This window comes from Lissotriton vulgaris, chromosome 8 (genome assembly GCF_964263255.1).
Source record: "Lissotriton vulgaris chromosome 8, aLisVul1.2, whole genome shotgun sequence".
NCBI lineage: Eukaryota > Metazoa > Chordata > Amphibia > Caudata > Salamandridae > Lissotriton > Lissotriton vulgaris.
In genome coordinates, this window is record NC_141696.1 from 666,604,784 (window position 1) to 666,626,756 (window position 21,973).

Below are 21,973 nucleotides of genomic sequence, written 5' to 3' on the forward strand. Positions count from 1 at the left end.
AAATGGTATTTGAATGCTGCTGATAAATCAATAGTACCAGCATGAATCACGTTTAGCATCTTGCAAGCATTAGATCATTGACGACATGCATAGTGAGTGTCTCTGTTATGCAGTTATGGCAGACACCAGATTAATGTATGTTTTGGAGATTGTAACTTGAGATGTGGGTTAGAATTTGTTGCACGGAGATAGCTTTTTCTAGGATTTTATGAGGAATGCAAATTTGTAAACTGATCTAAGGTTATTATCTGACCAGCCTTTTAGAGAGTAGGGTGGTGGAATACTCCTTCATTCAATGTGGAGCTAAGTATATTGAGACTCTAGGAACTTGATGGTCCTGATATAGGGCTTTATCAAGTATACGGGATTGGGTCATCTACAGTGGTGCGAGGTTTGTTGTTGGTAATATTTTTGGTATAGTTTCCCTGTCAACGTGTTTAAATATTGCCTGTTTAGGTATGATTCCTTTAGAAATGAGGGGCACAGCTGGGCCAGTCAGGGTGCTTCTTTTTATCTCATAGGGTATTTTTAGTAACCGTTCCAAGAAACAGTTGTCAATGCTGTGTATTCTCTTGGTTGAGCACTGCATTTTTGCTCTTGTCTTGTGCCTTAGGTAGTGTCGGACTCTTTTGCAAAGTGTTCTCATGCATCAGGTCATGGAAACTTTTTGATTTTTATCATGTGCAGAGAGGAGGCAGCTTGGAGTTTTCTCTGGATTCTTCAAGTTTTCTAGATACACTTTATATAAGAATAAAGACTTTGTTGTGCCATGATGCTCAAGCTTAATTCTTAATTGACTTTAGGTTTTATGGCGCTAGTCTCTTGGTCAAGTTCAAAGTGGCTTGAGTGTATGTTATTTTTTGTTAGTTTATGTTATGTATGTTTATAAAGCTTAGTATCACCACAAGGTTATCTTGGCAGAGTGTCGTAGTTTGTATGGTTTTCCATGTCGATAATTAGCTATAGAAACCGAAAGGCCCCTGGCTTTCAGAACATCAGAGAAGCTAATAAAGAAACAGCTCCATGATGATGATGTGGTTACATCAGCCACAGGGGAGTTGAGGTGAGTCGACGTGCAGATGACTCCTTACAGTTGTCACCAAACTCTGTACTGCTGCCGTTCTCCCATGGAGACGCTGTAATTTGGGGAATAGGTGGCGTGGAGGGTGGTAAGGAGTATCTGGACTAAGAAGGATAGGTTTCATGCATTGCTGTAACCTTAAGAGTCAGAGGAGTTACGAAGGAGAGATGCCACTCGAGTGGTGTTATCAGGTCATCAGTGTGTTGCAGAAAAAATAATATCGGGCACAGTGAAGCGATGGGCCAGAATTGCAGGAGAAAATTTGAAAGGCTCTAATATGTTGGACACCATGGTAGAGGGAGCCTTGACTTAGGTTGGTTTGGTTAATTTGGGTTTGTCTTCTAAAGATGGTATGTGGCAATCTAAGATTGTGGCAGCATTAATACATTCATTTACACTATTGTTATGCATTTTTAATTTGTGAACTGTATTTTCCACTCAGAAGCTAACAATATCTGTATTGTAACAGGATGTTTTGTCCTAGAAACTGAAGAAGCTCTGTTTGTGTATGCTGGGTGTTCTGTTTTTGGACGGATAATTTCAGTCTTTGAGAATTTCCTTTGTCAATAGGGGGCTCTGTAGGAAGTGGCCACTCTTTCTCCTTTACTGTGCTGCTGCTTTAAAAACAAAATAGGCTAATTTAGAACGCTCCCCTCTTTTCTCCTCTTCACCTGAGTCTGTATTAGGAGATGACCCTGATTGTACATTTAATAGGCTAGTATGCTTCTAACAAAATGTTGATGTTCTTTGCAAAATGCAGAAAGGTGATAAAGACAGGCTAGTAAAAGGTTAAAGGTCATTTAAATGGTAAAAGCTCCTGTAAACTAGAAGTGTTGCCAGTACTTTTAAACTGTTGAAGTTTCGGTGTGTACGGGTACGTGATGTTATCTTAAATGCACTCACATCATATAAAGTGTAAATCACTCCCAGCTGCTTTTGCATATTGTGGGCCCAGTTCACAAAGAATATGGTTAGAGCTACTCGTAGATTACTTCTTACTACTGAATTTCAGGAGTAAGCCAGGATTATTGTTTGCTTCCTCCTGAAATTCAGGAGTAAGTCAGAGGTACTAAAAGAGTAATTCACATCAACTCAAGCAAAATGTTTGTGACACAAGCCCTGTGTGGCTTATTTATGATAGCCCTGCGTCCCTTTTGCACCATGTAAAGTGGTACACGTATTACGCAGGGCTCTCATAAAGATTTATGAAGCCACGTAGAGCCACCCTGCATGGCTTTGAGTGGTTTCATAAATTATAAGTTAGGTGACGCAGCACAAATCTCTGCGTCGCCTTACTCTATGCCCCGGAGGCTTTATATAGGTATTGCAGTGGGTTTTACATTCAGCACCCATGGAATTTGATGCTGCCCCAAATTAACAAAGTGATGTAAACATGGGTAAGTGTCAAAACCGTAAACCTCCCGAGGTGAAGTGTAATGAGGAGGAATAGGTTTATTTTTCCTTGTTTTTTCTTCTTTGCATAGGAGGAAAACGCCCTGTAGGAATGTTTTTGTTGAGGAAGGTGTCGGCAATGGAGGCACTCTTGCATTATGGTGCAAGGGTGCCTGCATTGGCGGTAGGCCGCCAAAGTAGCCCCAGCGCAGGCAGAAAGGATAGGAATGAACCCTAATTCTTAAATAACGTGCATTCCTGCCCTTTCACTGTGGAGTAGGTCAGCACAGCCAGATACATGGCTATGCTGCTCTGTATGCCCTGTATGCCTTAAATGTAATATACATCACTTTCCTGGTGTCCCTATCATTTTTTATATGCATTAGGATAGGACAGAAAAGAGCGATGGGCTTCGGTCGCTGTGTAGGGATCCAGATCAGCAACTGCGCCTCTCCGTGACTCCCACCAGTGCTGGAGGTATCCAAAAATAATGAGCAGAAACACACTCAAACAGACAACAATAACAAGTTAAAAAATGCAAACCTACAAGCCACAACCTGATTTACTAATTAGATCACAGAATTTTGTGAGCGCAAAGCAGGATGGATGCAATCAAGCTCCACATGCCAAGACACATACTAAATTGATACTGTTTGAATTTCATTATGCAGCGCTCATCCACTGCTAGAGAGTGTTAATTGGCCCTGTTCAGGGTCGAATTAGATCCTTAAATAGTATAGCGCGCATGGTGATCGGGATATTTTGAGTATACATACTGTGACAGATGATGTTTTTTGCAAGCTTCTGGAAAGTGCTAGGAGACCTCATACTTATTTGAAGTGCAACTCTGTTAATGCCAGGGGAAGAGGAGTGTCGCCTGGTTTATGTATATTGGCAAACTATTGTTAATTACGGGGTTTGTATCTTAATCTATGGCCGATCAAACATTATATTTGTCTAACCCTGATCTTGCCAATATATTAGAAATATGGTAACTCCTTGCCATTATGTGTAACTATCATTATGCCATTTGGGAAATAATTTACATTTGCGTACATGTTCATAAAGCAACACTCTTGTAAACGTAGATTTAATTTTTGCCCAAGTGTCTGACTAATCAACGTGTTAATGCACAGTCAACTGGCCACATATGAGTGATCACTGCAAATGGTTAAACACTGTGTGTAGAATATCTAACACATACTTTAGACCAGTTCTAATATTGAACCGAAGGCTGACATTTTAGAAAGCAGTATTGTGCTTCGTTTGCAATAATAAAAATTGATAAAGAGCTTTTAGCATGCTTTCCATGGGATCAGATTTCAAGGTAAATATCACATTGTAATCAATACGTGAACTTGGAGTGCCTTACTGCTAAATGTAGGGAATATTGTGCGACATGGTGAGGGCTTGTTGCAGTAGCAGTTACCAAAGGTCCTGATCTGCATTTCTGTGGACAATATCTAGAGGGGTGTGGGTGTGTATGGGGAAAACAGTGGGTGACTGTCTGCTGGTGATAGTCTCAATGAGTTTCTAAAGGATAAACACATTTTGTGATCAACAATGGGGTGAGTAAACTCCTCAGCATAGATTCAATACATGTAAATGTCCAGTATTTGTAAAGCGTGAACAATTACCTGAAGGTGTCAAGGCACTGGGGGCCCTCGGGAAGATTAAGCAAGCTATTGCCCAGAGTCACATGGTGCTGGGCTGATCTGCCACAGGCACCGGGGATCGAACCGTGAGCCCCCGGAATCCAGCGTCAGTTGCCCTGGCCGCTGAGCCACACCTCTTCCACCAGCAAGTCATTCCATTCATTTATTTTTACCAGGAGTTTGGTACTTGTTCATTACACAATTAGTTCTTATGTGGGGTGCTGTCAAATGAGCATTTAAAAAGTTATGCCTGGGTGAATACAAAAATAAATGGCATCTGACAAATAGGACTCTATCAGCTTACCTTGGACTGAAATGTAGAATGAGACACAGACCGACATTGATGTGCTCAAAGACTGATCATTGTAATGTAATATATGTTGTAAAACTCGAGAAGCAATTGATGTACCTCCCGCAGTTCCATACAGGAGAAATGAGGAGACCGGATGTGAACAATATTATCCCTGTTTGCAGGCTATGAGTGCATGAGAGAATCAAGCCTACAGTTTTGATTCTTGCAAACAGTCCCTCAGTATATATTTATGTCAGTACTTGCTAAAGAGAAATGCCAATCCATATCTGCCAAGTTTTCAGATTGCTTAAGCGTGACACCTCTATTTCTGTAACGTTTTTTATGCATGACATGTTAATGCTTTTGTGTGACACTCTATCATAAGTGCACATGAGCAGTTATGTCCAGGTTATGAAACAAATTTAACAGTTTGTTACATTTTGTGCAGGGTGGGGCTCTAGAAATGGCTGCAATGCATGTAAAGTGTTGTAGACCCTGTTGCAAGACATACAGCTTATTTACATACTGAACTGCATTGTAAGGGTTAGTGTCTGGTTTGTCACTGCATCATGGCAAGGCATTTGTTGGACTATAATAAACTGCTGTCCAAGGAAAAATAGTACCTCTACCCCATCGTGAAGTGTGATACCTCACTCGCACACACTCCCCGCATCCGCAAGAAGCAAAACAGGATGTCACCCATTCTCCTACATCGCACCCAAGACATGGACAACCTCCCTCAACACATCAGAGCACCCTCCTCTCTTCTGGATTCTGGAAGAAGCTGAAGACCTGGAGCTTCATATAAACACCTTGTGGGCCACACACCTACACACCTGCCCAAGTGCCTGGAAACCCTCTTAGGTGATTAGTGCCCTATACAAATCAACATAACATAACATGCTTTCAGCCATTACTGGCTATTTTATGTTATACTAATTGCATTGTGGTATTTGTTGATGCCTTTTATATGGGATGTTGGCTACAAAGCCAGAACTACTGAAAATGTGGAGCAGGCCAGTAGCCTCATTACACCTATTGCTCAATGAGGGCGATCAGGACGAGGCAAGGGTAGAGTACGTGACCTAGTTTTGTGTCTTAGGATAATTGCAGCGATATAAAAGTAAAACACCAGTTTTCGATGCGGAGATGTGTAGGTTACTGGGTTGTCAGTAGATTTTGCAGCACCTACTTCTGACAGTTTAGTGTGGCCTGTTTTGGAGACTTTAAAAAAACCTGACTTTTCGATAGAGCTACACATATCAATCTGTAATAATCCAAAGTGTGGTCTTTTTCACACGCCTCAACAGCTGGCGCAGTAAACTCTTTGGGGCAGATTTACAATAAGTGGCGCATCCCTGCCTATCAGCAGGGATGCGCCACTTATTGTACGCCATGCCTCCGCCACCATTGATGTGCCGCATTTACAATGCGGCGCACCAATGGGCAAAAACGTCACAGATGCGTCACGCATCTGTGCGGTAAAAGCGGCGCATTGCTGGAGTTGCGTCGCAAGCGCGGCGCAGCTCCAGCAAGGCTCTGGGGGGGCCTATCTTGTTAATGCTGCATCAATTCTTACGCCTGCTTCAAGCAGGCGCAGGGTTTTGAAGCAGCATGGGCCCCAAAGTGACTGAGTGAAATCTTGTAGATTTCACTCAGCCACTTTTAGGAGGTGTTCCTACACCGGAACGCCCCCCCACCCCCCACAGCCCTGCGCAGGAACGCCTCCTTATGGCACAGGGCTTTACAACGTGATGCATCTCCCAGATGCATCACGTTGTAAGTACCCCGCACCATGGTGCTTCTTTTGCGCCGCTGCTGCGTCACAAAAGAGACACAACGGCAGCGTGAAAGGCGCGCAAGGGGCTTGTAAATCTGCCCCACAGTGTTCTTGTTGTTTGTGCCGTTTATATTATAGACATTTGTTTCTTTCATGGTGTGTTTCAAAATCGATAACTCTAGTTTGTTTGCACTGTTATAGGCGCAAACGTCTCCTTAACCGCATGCGCGCTTGCTGGTTTTCCCGTTGCGCCCTGAAATTAAAAAATCGCGGCTTTCGTGACAAAGCCAGCTCGTCATGCACGCAGTGAAGGTAACGCCCATGACGAGCTGGCTTTGTCATCCGCATCGAAGGGGTTAATATTAACGGATTTAAAGATTTTATAGTTAAAATGTGGTTCTGTAATTTGTGACAAGTTTTTTTTCCTAAATTTGCGTTTTTAGTTAGGGGTTGTGTGTTTAGGCTCACTTCCTTTGCTTGGCATATTTAGTTTGAGGTAACTCATTTTAAAGAACAGTCACTGCATCCTTGGGTACAGCAGGTGCAACTTCTTAAAATGTGCGGCAGTGCACTGCCACAGCTGCGGTCTGCCTACCTGTAGGAGCACCATAATTGAGAGAAATCTCTAGCTGGTTTCCCAAGATGCCCCCATGCACACACTTCTCCCTCGATGGATCCTATGGGGCGGTGTCAGTCTGGTGGCTGGATCCCACTGGTAAGCTGCGAAGTGAACATGTGGGTATAGCCTCACTTTTACCCAATGAGGAAATCAGCAAACTGTGAAGGGGCAAACCGAACACAGGCATTGGGGTCAATCACCGTGAAGGAGCCCATATATATGGTAACAGGGATAACTGAAAAGAAGCATATTTAACTCTGAGAAGGTCTAGTTTGGAAAAATAGCTGGCATGAACAGCCCGCTGCATTGTAAGATTAAGCATGTGTGTTTGTATTAATTGCATCAAAATCTCAAGCCCTTGTGTAATGCACAAAAAGCGATATTTTAACCCGTGATGGGTGGCACTTGGCAGGGCTGAATTACGCCAGTCATAAATGTATTAAACTTCCAATTAATCCCTAATGTGGTATTTACTTTTTTCTGTAAAGGATATTTTTTTGGCTAATTTTCAACACATGGGCCTTCCCTATCACATTCTCTACCACTTGCAATCAAAACTATTAAAGATAAAGTCATGTTCTGAAATAAGTTAGAAAACACCAATGTTATACTATGTCATGTCCAACTATTGGCTGCTTTTGAGTAATTATCACAAAAGGTTTACGGCAGCAAACACAGTAAGTGAATGCAGAAAAGTGAGGGTACACTAACTGTTTGAGACAAAAATGGATAGCAGTGCTTTTGTGAGACAGAGGAAAGGCATTCCGAAGATGTGCACCAGGGTAGGATGAAAGGTGTCCTTTTAAGTGCTAGCTATCGATTTTAGGGATATGAAGACGACAGCCCTCCAAGAAAAGATGGGTTTTCTCTGCGTATATAGGCCCTTTGCATATAAAGGCCCAGATGAATTAAGCCTTTCCATTCTCCTTGCACATGATGGCTAAAGGACAATGGAAAGGCTTCAGTAAAATTTACAAAGCCTCGCAAGGGGCGATTTGCGCCATCTTTGGTGGCTTCATAAAGACATGTAATGCAACGCAGTTGATTGTTTTGGAAGTATTCCATGGGAGGAGCATGGGCATTCCCATGCATAAATAATGGGATTTTGGTACATTCCCAAATTTACTAAACCTGGGAATGAGTCAAAATGCTACACCTTCCCCAGTGAGGCGTAACAAGGAGAAATACTTTTATGTTTCTTCGTTAATTTCCTCTTTCCAAGTGTGCTGCATTCTGCTCTGAAACAGTCCTTCCTGTAACTCAGACACCCTTGTACTATAGTGCAGGATGCCTGCATTGGTGCTACAAAAGGGGGTGGTGATGGACGGAGCATCTGAATCAATCAAACACTCACACCCAGTCAAAAGATCTGGGTTTAATCCATCACCGTTCTTTAGCCCACTCTGCCACCCCAGTTCAGACATGAGCGGCACAGTGCACCAGCAGAAAGAGAAAGCAAAATGCTCCATATCTTTTTAAATTTGGAGCATTATTGCTCTGGCCCTTTAACACTATACAACATAGCCACTTTCTTGCTGCCCTGCATTGCATAAATGATTATTAAATATGCCTGATAATGTAGATCTTGATGAAAAAATGTTTTATGGACAATAAATAGTCTCTCTTCATCTCTAGTTGTCAGTGTTAGAGAATACTTATGGGACTTAATTTAATAAACAAGTTAGGAAGTGGCTAGTGAACACCTTAATTTACTTGTTGACTGTAAATATTTAAAGATCTGCATGAATCGTAAAATAAAACCAGTGGTTTTGTATTAGGCTACCATATGAAACATGAAACATGAAAGACTAATATTTGTGGAGTACAACTCATAGGTTCTTCTTCTTCACCAAAACTGAGTGAACACTCACATCAATGGAGAAGGGTAAGGGTCTCTGGTCCTAAGATGAATGGTGAACCCAAATTCAATCACCTCAATTTTGTTGGAGTGTGTTTTGAAGTGGTTGTTAGGTTTTCATTAATCAATATCTAAGGAACAGTAGGCCACAGTTTTAAAAATAAATCAAAATCATTAAAAATATGACACATGTCTTCCAGTACACTACAACCTCATGGTTGAGAATGAGGCTTTGACTAGTGATCAGTAGTGTTACAGACTTTGAAAACAGGAATGATGGATGTCAGAACTGAGCTTCTAAAGCTCGCTTCAGTATGGCATTTGTCTAGGGGAAATAGCCTGTCTGAAGTTGACCTATAATACCACACTCTTCCACAAAGTACTGAAGATGACTAAGGAAAATGTTTTCAAGAGCTGCCGCCACTAATGAGATTTTAAACATTGAATACAATTTAGCCAGGCATCTCTGTGCAAATTTAGGGTCTGATTAACTCTTGATGGATGGGATTACTATGTCACAAATATGACGGGTATCCTGTCCGCCATATTACAAATGAATTACATCTTATGGCACCTGTAATATGGCGAACAGGACATCCGCCAAGATCTAAATCAGCCTCTTAGTTATTAAACAGAGGGATTACTCCTGTGTGTTTGAAAAATGAATAATCGTGTGTTAAAAACCAACCAGGTTCAGACAGGAAGTGAGTATGTTGAGGTCTGTTGAGTTTAGTTTTTAAACACTGCGGTCAGACAAGGGTCTGAGAAGTCAGAGGAGTGCCAGATCATTTGTTTTTGTGCACATCTGAAACAGAAATTTTCAGAGATATAGACGAATCAAGAACTTATAATATTAATTGATGCATCTACAAGAGAGGACACCCGTAAATAGTCATTCAGAGACTACAATCTTGCATTTGAAAGAAGTGTACAGATTACAAAAATGTTGTTGTAAAAACAGCAGGTCAGATCATTGCACTGCTCCTGAGAAGGAACTATGGACTGTGAAGGTGCAGATGGATTCTTTATCTTGCTGATATTTTTATCTTGTACAGATGTTTGTGAATTAGTGCTAAGTTAGATATATCCTTTAGGTTTTTGACTCCCTAAGAGTGCTACTAAACCTTTTTGTGGATTATTTGACCGATTGTGATCGAAGGTTTTGCAATTAGATCGGACAGAAGGTCTCTGAAATCAGAGGCTGTGAATGAGTCAGTCTCAATTAGGTTCCTGCTCTGTATTCTTACGTTTCTATATACATCTTAAATTTAGTACAAGCTGGGGGTATTTTGCCTCAGAAAAGTGGCACAAGAAAATGCAACTGGTAGATTATTAGACCAATTTAGGGGTAGTTTTCACCCCTGAATAAACTATACATTGAACAAACATAGCAATTGATTGGCTGCTGTATGTGGGGAAGGGGTGAAACACTGAAAGTCAAGGCATTTGGTTCTTTAAATACATTTGATTTAATTGTATTCCACATTAACACCAATGTATATTATTTAGTTGCTATTCTTTATATTCTATGTTTTGAATGGTAAAACATGGAAATACAGTCCCAAAAAAGATATAGATGTATATGATGTACACAACAACTAAAAATAATAAGAGTAAAAGGTAAATACTATAATCTAGTACTAGTCATTTTGGAAGAGCATAATGAATTAACTAAAATAATAATTAGTAGACATTAGTTGAATAACTCAGCTAGTGGTCTTTAAACATCATAACGGGTGACGTGCATTTACTTTGAAATTATAGAATTAAACTTCAAATGATTAAATGAAGTATGGAAGAGTTAAAAGTATAATGAGGTGAAAAAGACTAAAAACAGTTTGAACAAAAAAGAAACAATGTTGCAAGATAAAATGTGTATTTGCATTAATAAGGAGAAAATTCGCTTTGAGAGAGGTCCATAATGAGTAAGATAGTGTAGTTGCCCTTTCTTTTATACTCTGTACCAAACTATACTCAAATGACTTAATATTTAAGAATCTTTATTGGAACAACTCACATCACATTTTACTTCCATTGCATAAACATTTGCTTCCATTGCATAAACAATTGCTTTAAAAACGAAAGGGAAATAACAATGCTCAAAAGTGGAGGTAATTGTAAAAGAGAGGAAATATATTACTTTTCCCCTCTGGCACAGTTTTCACATCTCTATAAGTCGGCATGGACTTTGGTAAGTGGGTTGTAAGGCAGCACCTTATTTTAAAGATGTGTTTTTGAAATTTAATTGACTGAACTTTTTTGTTATATTTTTCCCTAGGAAAGTCAGTTCTGCAACTGGTCTTAGGTAGGAACAGATTATTAAAATGTTAATACTAGATGATACACTAATACTCTATACACACAACCGAGACAATCATAGTGAACTACCAACAATTTGTTTTCTTCTTAAGATGAGCTTAATTAATTTATACATTTTGATAAAAGGGCAACTCTATAGTTAAAGTCCCATCGAGTTACTACTAGTATAATTACAGGTCAAATATAGTTCTGCACAGAATAGGTGGAGACTTATGCTAGCTGGAACTAGAAATTTAATATAGTATGAAAAACAGGTAACACCCGAGGAAAATACCATACCCCTAACAACTATCTGAAGTGGAAGCATATAAATACAGTGGGCATCTTGAACTTCTGCCCTCCTGCTCTTGTGCTGCGAAACACAAATTGATATCAGCTACATTTGTGTTGTGTGTCCACGTGTGTATGTGTCTCTGTGTGTGTTTTGGGATGAATATTGTTTTATTGTGTGTAGAGTAGTCCTAAATGTTAGTTAAGACATGTTTTTATAAACATTAACAATTTCCATATTTGTATTTTCTAAGTGCGTGCATGAGTTAAGTGTACATTTATACACTGTGAAATGTACAGGTTGTCATATGTACAGTGTCGTAGTGTTTGAAGTAACACATTATTACTTGTATTTTTGTATGTTTTGCATTTTTAATTTTCTTGCATGTTTTCTTTTCTTTTCTTTTTCTAGGTGTAGCTCCTTGCACTGGTATTGTTATTCCCATTACCCGTCTCCAATTGTTTGAGTTTGATTCCTTGCAGTTCTTTGTATGAGAGAGAGAGAGAGAGCGAGAGCGAGAGAGAGAGAGAGAGAGAGAGAGAGAGAGAGAGAGAGAGAGAGAGAGAGAGAGATCACATTAAGCTAAGCCTTTTTTTAAAGTGGTTTATTCCCTAGTTGAACGAATACTTAGATTAAGATTTAACCTCTTAAATCTCCTTACACTTAACAGCATTTTACAGCCTCGAAGTGCAATGGAAAGTAAGTGGTTTCAGTGTTAAATCATCCAGTTGTTCGGAAATACATGATCTCATTTTGTTTTGTGTAACGTTTTTATTGTAAATAAAGTAATCCATCACTCTAAATGTTATCCCTTGTATGAAAAACAGAAAACCAAATGATCAAGTAAGTAAGAAATGCTAACAAGTAAATAATATAATCTATTTTGAATTTCTTTCTAGATCTCATCTGGAAGTGAGTTCTGAGCAATGGAAGCGTCTCCAACTCTCACTTCAAGAGCTCCTAATATGGTTGCAGCTGAAGAACGATGAATTAAGAAAGCAAGGACCTATTGGAGGGGACGTTCCCACAGTACAAAAGCAGGACGATACACACCGGGTAAGATAGTTAATCTTCTTTATTATGAGATAAAGCATTTACAAAGTTCGAGCACACAGCAAACATTTGTGCCATGTTGTGTGGTTAGAGCATTTTTATATATTTTTACTCCTGTCATGTTTATTCTTGTTCACTTAATTTCCATTAAAAGGAGACTGGTTCAAGAGGAATATGTTCTGTGGGAACTGTAAAAGTGTTGTGCACCACACAAGATCGGTCACCTGGGGAGACAGGCGCTTTCTTGTGGCCACTCCAAAACTTTGGAACCTCCTGCCACTAGCCATCAAAACCGCCCCGAACCTGATGAGCTTCCGCAGACTCTTGAAAACATGGCTGTTTAATCAGTAAGAGGATGATTTGATGACAGACTCCAGTTGCTCTACAGCGCCGAGACACCTCCGGGTATTTGTTGCGCTATAAAAGTTACGTAAATAAATAAATAAATAAATCTAAGAGGCATTTTCTGGTAAAATCAGTCTACCTCCAAAATCTTGTGGACTTTTTTATATTCAATGAATGCTCCTGAGTACAATGTTCCCACAGACAATCAATTAAACACATAGTAGGTAATACAAAAGTTTCCGATTTTGCCCACCCTTACCTCCTTTAGACTGAGGATGAAGGGTGTACACTTTGCACATGGGTAGAAGCAATATTTCCCACTGTGGTGAGTGTTTCATAAACGTGTTGGATCAACATGCTCCACTCAAAGTTGGTGATATGGAGAGAAATATTTTTTCACTTTTATATGATATATGTATTTACATTCCATATTGCTTTTATTATGGAAAATAATGTTCTTCATTTTAATACTAATGCATTTTTTCAAAGTTTAACACTATCTATTCAAAATGTATGTTTGCTTTTGGTTAGCCTAAAAATTGTTGCCTGACTCGAACACAAAAGATAGTTTTGCTTTTTGGGCTTTTGTTTTTATATGTGGCTTGACAGACCTTATTAGACCAACCTAAACAATAGCTTTGATGAGTATTACAGCGAGGGACTTTGGCTCTACTCACATGTTGATGGACAGGAGGATGTATTTTGATGAGACAGAAGTTGTGTGCTCCCTCAAACTAAATTGCTCCCTCTCCGTAAACTTGTGATTATTTAGTTTGTTTATATGGGTGGATGAGCCAGCAGTATGGCTGTCAGAGTTTCAATGGGATTGAACTTGAACTTAGCACGTATGTCATGTCACTGTTAAAATTCAAAGATAAGGTGATCATTTGCAATGTTTGCTTTTCTCTGACAGCAGAAGATATCCCCTTCTCTCTCCATCATTAACTTTACACTTTTGAGTTCAGGTGTGTGAGAGCAGTATGGGATGCCCAGGGGTACAGTAATCCACATTTCTATTTGTAGCAATTATAGAGCATATCAGACCAAGTAAGGCATTAAAGTGCTATGCAGGAGAGAGAACTGCGAAGAAGATGGCAGCTAGGAAGGATCAAATCCACCCTCCCAGGCAGGATTCATCCACAAAAAGGCAAGTTTTAACTTGCTTGTGGAATAAAAGCGGAAATCTAAGGCTCCTAATAAGTGCGAGAAGAGAGTTCCAGAGCCAGGTAGCTGCCGCAGTAAAGGCCCATTGCCCTTACCTAGCTTTCTTACACCAAGGAACTGCCACTATATTTTTTCCACCCTAAAGCAGTGGTCTCTTAGGGACAAACAAATTCAGAGTTGACTTGAGATAACTCGATCCCTGAGAGTGGGGGACTTTGTGAGTCAAGCAGAGTGCTTTAAGGAGCACTGGCTTCTTAAAGCTTCCTTTCCCAACCAAGGAAAGTCTGGATATTCCCAGAATCAGGCGGGTGGCAGCATTCTTGATGATTGGGAGCCCTATTTAAGGAATATTAGGTGTCATTTAAATGAAGGGAGGTGATAAGAGCAATTGTCACTGACACCCTCAGCTCCTTTGAAAGAAAAGGTAATATTTTTGTCAGAATACCATTCATTCAGAAGCAAGAACTCACTGTTTTAATAATTTGGGTGCCAAACAACAAGGTGCTGTCAAAAATCACACCCAGATGTTTGGCGTCAGCCACTGGGGTGGGAAGAATTCCACCTGTTTCTGACCACACCAGTTTGTCCAGATGGAGCTGTCGGCTCCAAACACCAAGATCTCACTTTTTCCCCATTCATTTTGAGCTCACTGTGATGGTTTTGTTCCATAGGAAAGATTTCAACAGTTTGAGAGCCATATCCTTCAGCCCGCCTGTCACAGCCTCTTCACCAACAATGATAAAGATATGAAAATCTGTAGGGTTCAAATCCCACTCTCTCCTCAAGTTCCCTCGTTTTGCCGGGGGAATGAGGTATCATTAATGAAGCATGAGGATGGAGAAGTAAGACAAATGTGAGAGGCAACATTGGGTGAGCCCGATGCTGCACTGCTGCTAAGGAGCGTCTCTCCTTCCCCTCCTTTTCTTGCGAAACTGATTCCAGATTATGTGAGCCGTATGAGCGACGAGCCGCAGGCTGTAAGGCATGCCACAAGTAGGCTGTAATGTTGTAGCAGCGGGGAGGATATCAGAGCAAACCGGCAATTGGCATCCCACAAGGAAATCAAGGAAATCAGCAGTGAATCAGCTTGGGGTGGGCAAGGGTGGTGGGGTGGAAGCAGCACAAAAATGGATGGGGTAATAGCAGGCAAGCAATGGACAAAAACAGGACAGGAATATAATTAACTTCAGAGAGCAAGGGATATGCGGAGGTCATTATGCCACTTTGGGATTTCAGGTAGCAATCAAGGGGAATAAAAATGAGCAGGAAGAGAGTAAATTACATAGAATGCATTTTAAAGCTAGCGAGATACCGCAGAGAATATTTTTGGTAGGAGGTGACGGTAAAAGAAGGGTTAAAAATGGAAATAAAATGAGATATATTTTCACAGATAGATGAAATGACACAAAATATAAAAGTGATTACATGTAACGTGAATGGTTTGTTGAATCCGTATAAAAGTTGTGCATTTTTAAATTGGTTAGCATTCCTCAACCCTGAAATCATATATCTACAAAAAACGCATTTCAGGACTAATAATTCCAAGATATCCCTACCCAAGAAATATATGTTGGCATATTTCTCATCTGCTAACCTAGCGGTTGGGATTTTACTATCTAATATGTTGGACTTGCAGGTCATGGAAGTCCTGCGAGATAGGAAAGGTAGATGGCTATGGGTGAAGGTAAAGCTTGACTAAATAGTGCTGAATGTGGTTAATTACTATGGTCCCATAGATGAAAAACCACAGCACTTGAGCAAATCTATCAAATAGTGGTGAATATGGAAAGTATATTGATTATGGGTGGCGATTTTAATTTTATTCAGAATTTGACACTTGATACTTCGAATAAAACTAAACGACAATTAAAGCCTAAAACTGCAAAGTTAATAAAAGGTATGAAAATAGATTTTGCCTTAACAGATCCTTGGAGGGAAGGACATCCTGGCTTCACTCAATTTACCTATTACTCTTCGAGACACAGAACAGCATCCCAATTCGATTTTCTTCTGGTGGACAAACTGTTAGCCATTGTTAAAACCGAGATATTGGCTAATTCTTTTTCTGATCACTCTGTAGTTTCTTTCACATTAATGTTAGGGATTATCCCAAAAAAGAGATCAAGGTGTCAGTTTGATAAATCTTTATTAGAAGATACTACTTGGCTAACAGAATTGAGAATTTTTATTAGGGAGTTGTTCCAGCTTAATACAAATACTGCCCCAATCTTTATGGTTTGGGATGCATTGAAAGCTACGTTTAGAGGATAGATGATATCCTATAAGTCTAGTAAACAACGAAAGCTAAAGATTGAGGAGTTACAGACCGCTGTTGAGAAAGCCAGACAGGATAAAAATGTATCAGCGGCATGAGAGCATATTATTGAGGCACAACAGCAGGCACAACAGCAAGAATTAGCAAAAGCTAAGGAGCAAAAAAGGATTTTATTTTGCTAGAAGAGATCTCGGGTAGTAAGGCATGCCAACAAAAGCTCTATGAAGAGAGTCAGCACATTGGCAGATTCCTGGCCTGAACTACGAAAAATCAGAAAGCGGTGCAAATAAATATCCATGTTAAAAATCCTTCTACTGACCAAATAGAAGTTGATAAACAAGCAATTTCTGAGATTTTTAGTTCTCATTTAAAAATAAAATATACAGAAGTACAGGCTGTAGAAGAGGCGAAAGTGATATCTTACTTTGAGTCGCTCTAGGTACCGCAGATATCTCGGCAGCTTAGTGAGATGCTGAATAGCCCCTTAGAAATCTCAGAAATTCTGACAGTATTAAAGAGTATGTTCAATGCCAAGGCTTGTGGGTCTGATGGGATCCCAGTAGAAGTATATCAGGCATTGCAAAAAGAACTGCTTCCTTTTTTAACCAAGCTGTTTAATCAGATAAAGGATGGGATAGATTTTTCTAATAGTTTTATAGAAACAGTGTTGGTAGTCTTCCTTAAATAGGGTAAAGATCCATGTGACCCTAATTCCTATTGCCCTATCAATCTGTTAAATACAGACTATAAATTGTTTATGAACCTTTGGGCAAAGAGGCCTGCGCCATATGCCCAACAGGTGGTTTATATTGATCAAAATGGCTTCCTCCCAGGACGGTTAGTGGCCGCTAACTCATACTTTCTAATGTAAGCTAATGGTTATTTCTACGCTAATAAGATCAAAGCGGCAATCCTGATGTGGCATGCCGAAAAGGCTTTTGATTTGGAAGATTGGCGTGCCTTATTCTTTATTCTGGATTAGTTTGGTTTTCCATCACAGCTGACACATATGCTAAATAAGTTATATAGTCAGGCCCAAGCCAAAATTATTTTCAATGGGACAGAAGCCAAGAGGGTAAATATTAATCGCGGAACGCGACAGGGATTTCCGTTATTCCCCCTTTTGTTTTCTCTTTTTATAGACCACCCAGCTGTAAAAAATTGTAATAATTTACTGATTTTGCCTCCCATGACGGGGATGCCAAAAATTAAGTCATGCACAGATGATATAATTTTATATCTTAAAGCTGACGGTTCTAATATACAGAATGCATTAGATGAAATTCAACAATTTATCAGGTAGGGGGATATAGAGTGAACCAAGCAAAAACAGAAATTCTCACTTTTAATTCTGAGCTTTCCCATATCCCGGTTTGTTTACAACACCAATCACCACACTCAATTAGATACCTTGGTATTTTTGTTACAAACGATTATGGTCAACTATTCACATTGAATTATAGCAGCACGCTTGCGAATGTGAAAAATTACTAGATAAATAGACTTTGCTGCATCTATCACTGATAGGACGGATCTCCATGGTTAAAATGTCGGCGCTCCCATCCTTTTTGTTTCTTTTTAGTAATTTTCCCCTAAAAATCACTTGCTCCTATTTTAAAGAATTGGACGAAATGATATGCAAATTTGTCTGGGATAATAAGCTGCCCGGGGTTAAGCTAGCCACACTACAATTAGATCTTGCATTGAGGGGATTAGCACTCCCACATTTTGCAACATACTACAAGGCCTCTCTGATCAACCTGTTATCACAATTAGGAGAGGAACATTCAGTTTTTGAGAATTTATTTTTAATGCATATGCTGATTTGTCATAAAACCCTACTTTTTTACGATTAGCAAAACTGCCTAAAAAGACCATATATAAGGTGATATTGCCATTAGCATCAAGAACTCAGCTCTTTTATAAATTGCGAGATATTCCAGCATATATGCTTATACACTGATTCAAGATTGTTCAGTAGGAGGTTTAACACTGGCCAGAGGACTCTACCAATTATGGCAAGAATGAGGTCTTGGTCATTTTGGGGATTTTTATAATTATGATACATTAATTACATGGGAAATCATGTGTTTACACAATCTGGTATTTTAAACATTGCGTTCTGTATGAGTTTTCTTCAGCTGGTGAATTTCCTCCCAAGAATTATTCAATGTTGAGCGAGGACACACACCAAATCACCAGGCTGATGTTGAGTAAATCAGTGGGTGTAGGATTTTGGTATCGGCTATTACATCAGAAGGCACATAGTGAAGAGATTATTATGAAAGAGCTTCCGAAAATGTATTCTGAGACAGCCTGTAGATTAATATGAAAGAGTGGCAGCAGCTCAGTGAGATAATAAATAAGGCATTGCGAGGTGCTAATTAGAAGAGAATACATTTTTTTTATCTAGATGGTTAGCATATTACACCCCTTTGAGACTGCATAAGATGTTTCCAACTAATCAGAACCAATGTTTCAGATGTAATAAACAGGAGGAAGGGGGTGGGGGCACATATTGTATGAGTGTAGTAACTTACAGCAATTTTAGAAGGATGTTTTTTCATGATTTCTCACTCTTTGTCTTTTACAATTGCCCCTTCATCTATGCTGGTTTTATTTGGCTCATTAGGGGAGGTAAAATGTTTAACAAAATATCAGTAGCATTTTATAGTAATCTCTATAGCAGTTGCTAGGCCACTTGTCCGGCAAAATTGGAAATCAAATAAACAACCTAGGATTGACCATTGGGTTAATAAAATGTGCAGGACCTACAGATTTGAGGAGGCCTATGCAAAACGTATAGGAGCTACTGTAAGATTTAGAGCTATCTGGGAACATTTCTCCACTAATTTCATATCTGAGTAAAGTATATTGCAAGAGCTCTCTTCTCAGGGACTTAATTTTTGCACTTTACTGAAATAATTGTTAACAGTTGCACATGTACTTTAAATAGTTTTTGATGTCTATATGTTAGTCTGATGGAGCAATTGTATAGATTTTAGATGGGTAACTATGTATTAATAGCATTAATGAATATATGACCTGGTTTTCCTGGGGAACTACAAGGAGGGAGCAGGAGGAAGAAAAAACTGGTAGATTATGTGAATATAGCTTAGTGTGGGTTAAGTGCCTAATGTACTGCATATTTATATTTTTCCTATTTCTACTTTTCTTGAACTAGCTTTTGATCAATTATGTTATACTTGATGTTAACCCTGATCTTTTTATGCAATATTATGTAATGTATTTATGCAGTTTGCTATTTGATATCCACAATTCCCGTCTTTTTATCCATCCTGTAATGTTAAGCTTTCCTGCTTTTATTCCTGCTCTAAATAAAAAATAAAATTAAAAAATAAATTATGGAGATATGGTGTCAAAGACTGCTGACAGGTCTAGCGAAACCAGGATAGCTGTGCCTTCTGATATCATTGTCACCGAATAATTTCAGAGGTAGCTATAAGCACTGATTGCGTACTATGATTCCTTCTGAACCCATTCTGAGAGGGGTACAGAAGTTCTTGATCTAGTAGGTACCTAACTAGTTCCTGGTTTACATGCTTCTCCAAGATCTTAGCAAGAGCAGGCAATAAGGAAATAGAGCACAAGTTTTTCAAATCGCTTAAGCCTCCTCAGGCATTTTCTTTAAAGAAACAACAACAGCCTCCTTCCAGCCCTGAGGGTATACCCCTGAGTCCAGGACATCCCAGTAAACTTCTGCCTTGACTGCACAGCTGTCGCTGTAGCTTATGGGATGAACAAAATGATCTTTCAGAGTACCACTAAGAGAGGGACTTAGGGTCCACCCACATGTTGGTTTCTCTGAGTAGAGAATTTGAAATGGCCAAAGTTGTGGGCTTCCACTAAAAGGAATGTTTGTATTGCCCTTTTTGGGTTGTAATAAAGTTTACACTCAAAACATCAGGACTGAGTTAGGTATGGTGGTGAGCAAATGTTCATGGCTATAGGCTTGATCTATTTCTAATGAGATGTTAAGGAAAAAGGTAGTAGGCTGCTGTACTTATTGTGAAAAGTATATGGTAAATTCAAAAGGCTTTTAAGGGTGGATTGTTTTTACTCTCAATTAAAGACTACACATAGGTATTTTGCTTTATTGAAGCTCACAGATTACTGTAGTAGGCGAGTGTTTTGGCATTGCTTACCCCTGACCAATCGTATGTATAGAAGATATGGGACAATGCTTGTTAAGCACTCTTAGGAGAGATAGTATTTTGCTTTACCCATTGTACTTGTACATATTATTGTAATTTTATGAATGTAGGCCTGATATTTGCCTTGCGGGACAGCATATGCTCAGTACAGTAGGCCTGCATTGGTTACTCTGACAAACTAATGATAACACCAATAGGCCTCTTTGGTATGGAGGGAGAAGTTATGCCAGATGCCATAGGTTGGGTTTTTTTATTATGGAAAGTTATGACAAAGGCAATAGGCCTGACTTATTTTTTGTGAGTAACGTTTGTGAAAGTCAATTAGTTTCTAACAGTGGACTGTTATCACACTATACTATAAACTGTTGCCATCTTATGTACACTTCAGTTAGCCAATGTTGGTTACAGTGTCAGGTCAATTGTGAAGCCAAATGGTCTTATCAGTTCAAAGGGGAAACGTTTCATCAGATTCCTTAGGAGTGATCTGTTTCCAATGAAAAGTTATGACAAATCAAGTAGGCCTAATTTCCTTATTTTGAAAACCATTTGGATTTATATTACACTTTTTTAACACCTATAGGCATATATTTTGTTTCACTGAATCGCACACATTATCATAGTAGGCAAGGATTTCGGAGATACAATTTAACAAAGCATAGGTATAAACCAATTGTGCTATGATAATCCTCAATAGGCTCTATTAGTAGGAATTTTATATTTTTTGACAACTCTAATTTTGTACCTATTTATGGTGTTCTTAATGTATACCTGATGCTAACATTGTGGGAAAGCTTATGACCAACAAAGTAGGTTTTACTTGGTATTTGGGACATACCAAAGATGAAGATAATATACGTTATTCTTTACTATGAAAAGGTATGCTGAAAAGGCGGTGGATTGTGAAAAGCTTTTGCTAAAGTCAAGGGTGGATTTTGAGTGAATGGAAATTACTCTGTCTTAAACCCTACAACATAGACATTTTGTTACATGAAATCTCACATATTACCTTTTTGTAAGGAGGGTTTTTGGTGTTGGTTACCGCTTCTGACAAACCCTAGGTTCAAAGATTTCCACTGAAATAATTCTTGCTAAAATCTATTTGCAAGTCTTAGCTGTGTGCCAGAATCTTGTCATAAAAAACAATCATTAACTAGTACATAAAAATATGTCTATAAATGTATATCCATATGGATACATAGAGGGCCTTTGGGCCGGCCTTCTTCTATAATTGGCCTGTCTGAGTGTCAGTTAAATCTACTTCCATCCATGACTGCGTACTGCACTGGGTAATGGGTCTGCCTACATACGTAATTGCTTTTTTTTCCCTGTGAATGACGGTAGTTGAGGACACCATGTGCACATCCATCTGTAACTGAATGAGTTTCATTGTCAGGGCTGATTGGCCAGTCCTTTAGTTTTAAATTTTCAACTTTCATAGTTCCCCTTTAATTATTTTGCTTCTTCTCTTTTTATTCAAATTTTTCTTAAGAGGATACTGCAGATTTCTAGGCATTGCTCACAGGATGCTAGCTTGCAACTCATTTCATCTGGCATGCACTGCATGATACATGACCACTTCTTGTAAACCTGGCTAACAATTTTGTTGATAGAATGTAATTGATTTACTATTCCAAGATGGCCAATGTGCTAGTTCTAGATGTATCTGCCATGCTGGAGGAGAGACACCTTGCTCT

General features: G+C 39.2%; 1 protein-coding gene across 2 annotated transcripts in view; it reads left to right on the forward strand.

The window, feature by feature from the left end:
- DMD (dystrophin) overlaps positions 1-21,973 on the forward strand; it is a 4,652,165-nt gene that overhangs the window by 2,973,211 nt on the left and 1,656,981 nt on the right. For both annotated transcript variants that reach the window (XM_086934537.1, XM_086934536.1), the window contains one exon: positions 12,167-12,323. In XM_086934537.1, coding sequence (XP_086790663.1) covers positions 12,167-12,323 — 157 coding nt within the window. The remainder of the gene's footprint in view (positions 1-12,166; positions 12,324-21,973) is intronic.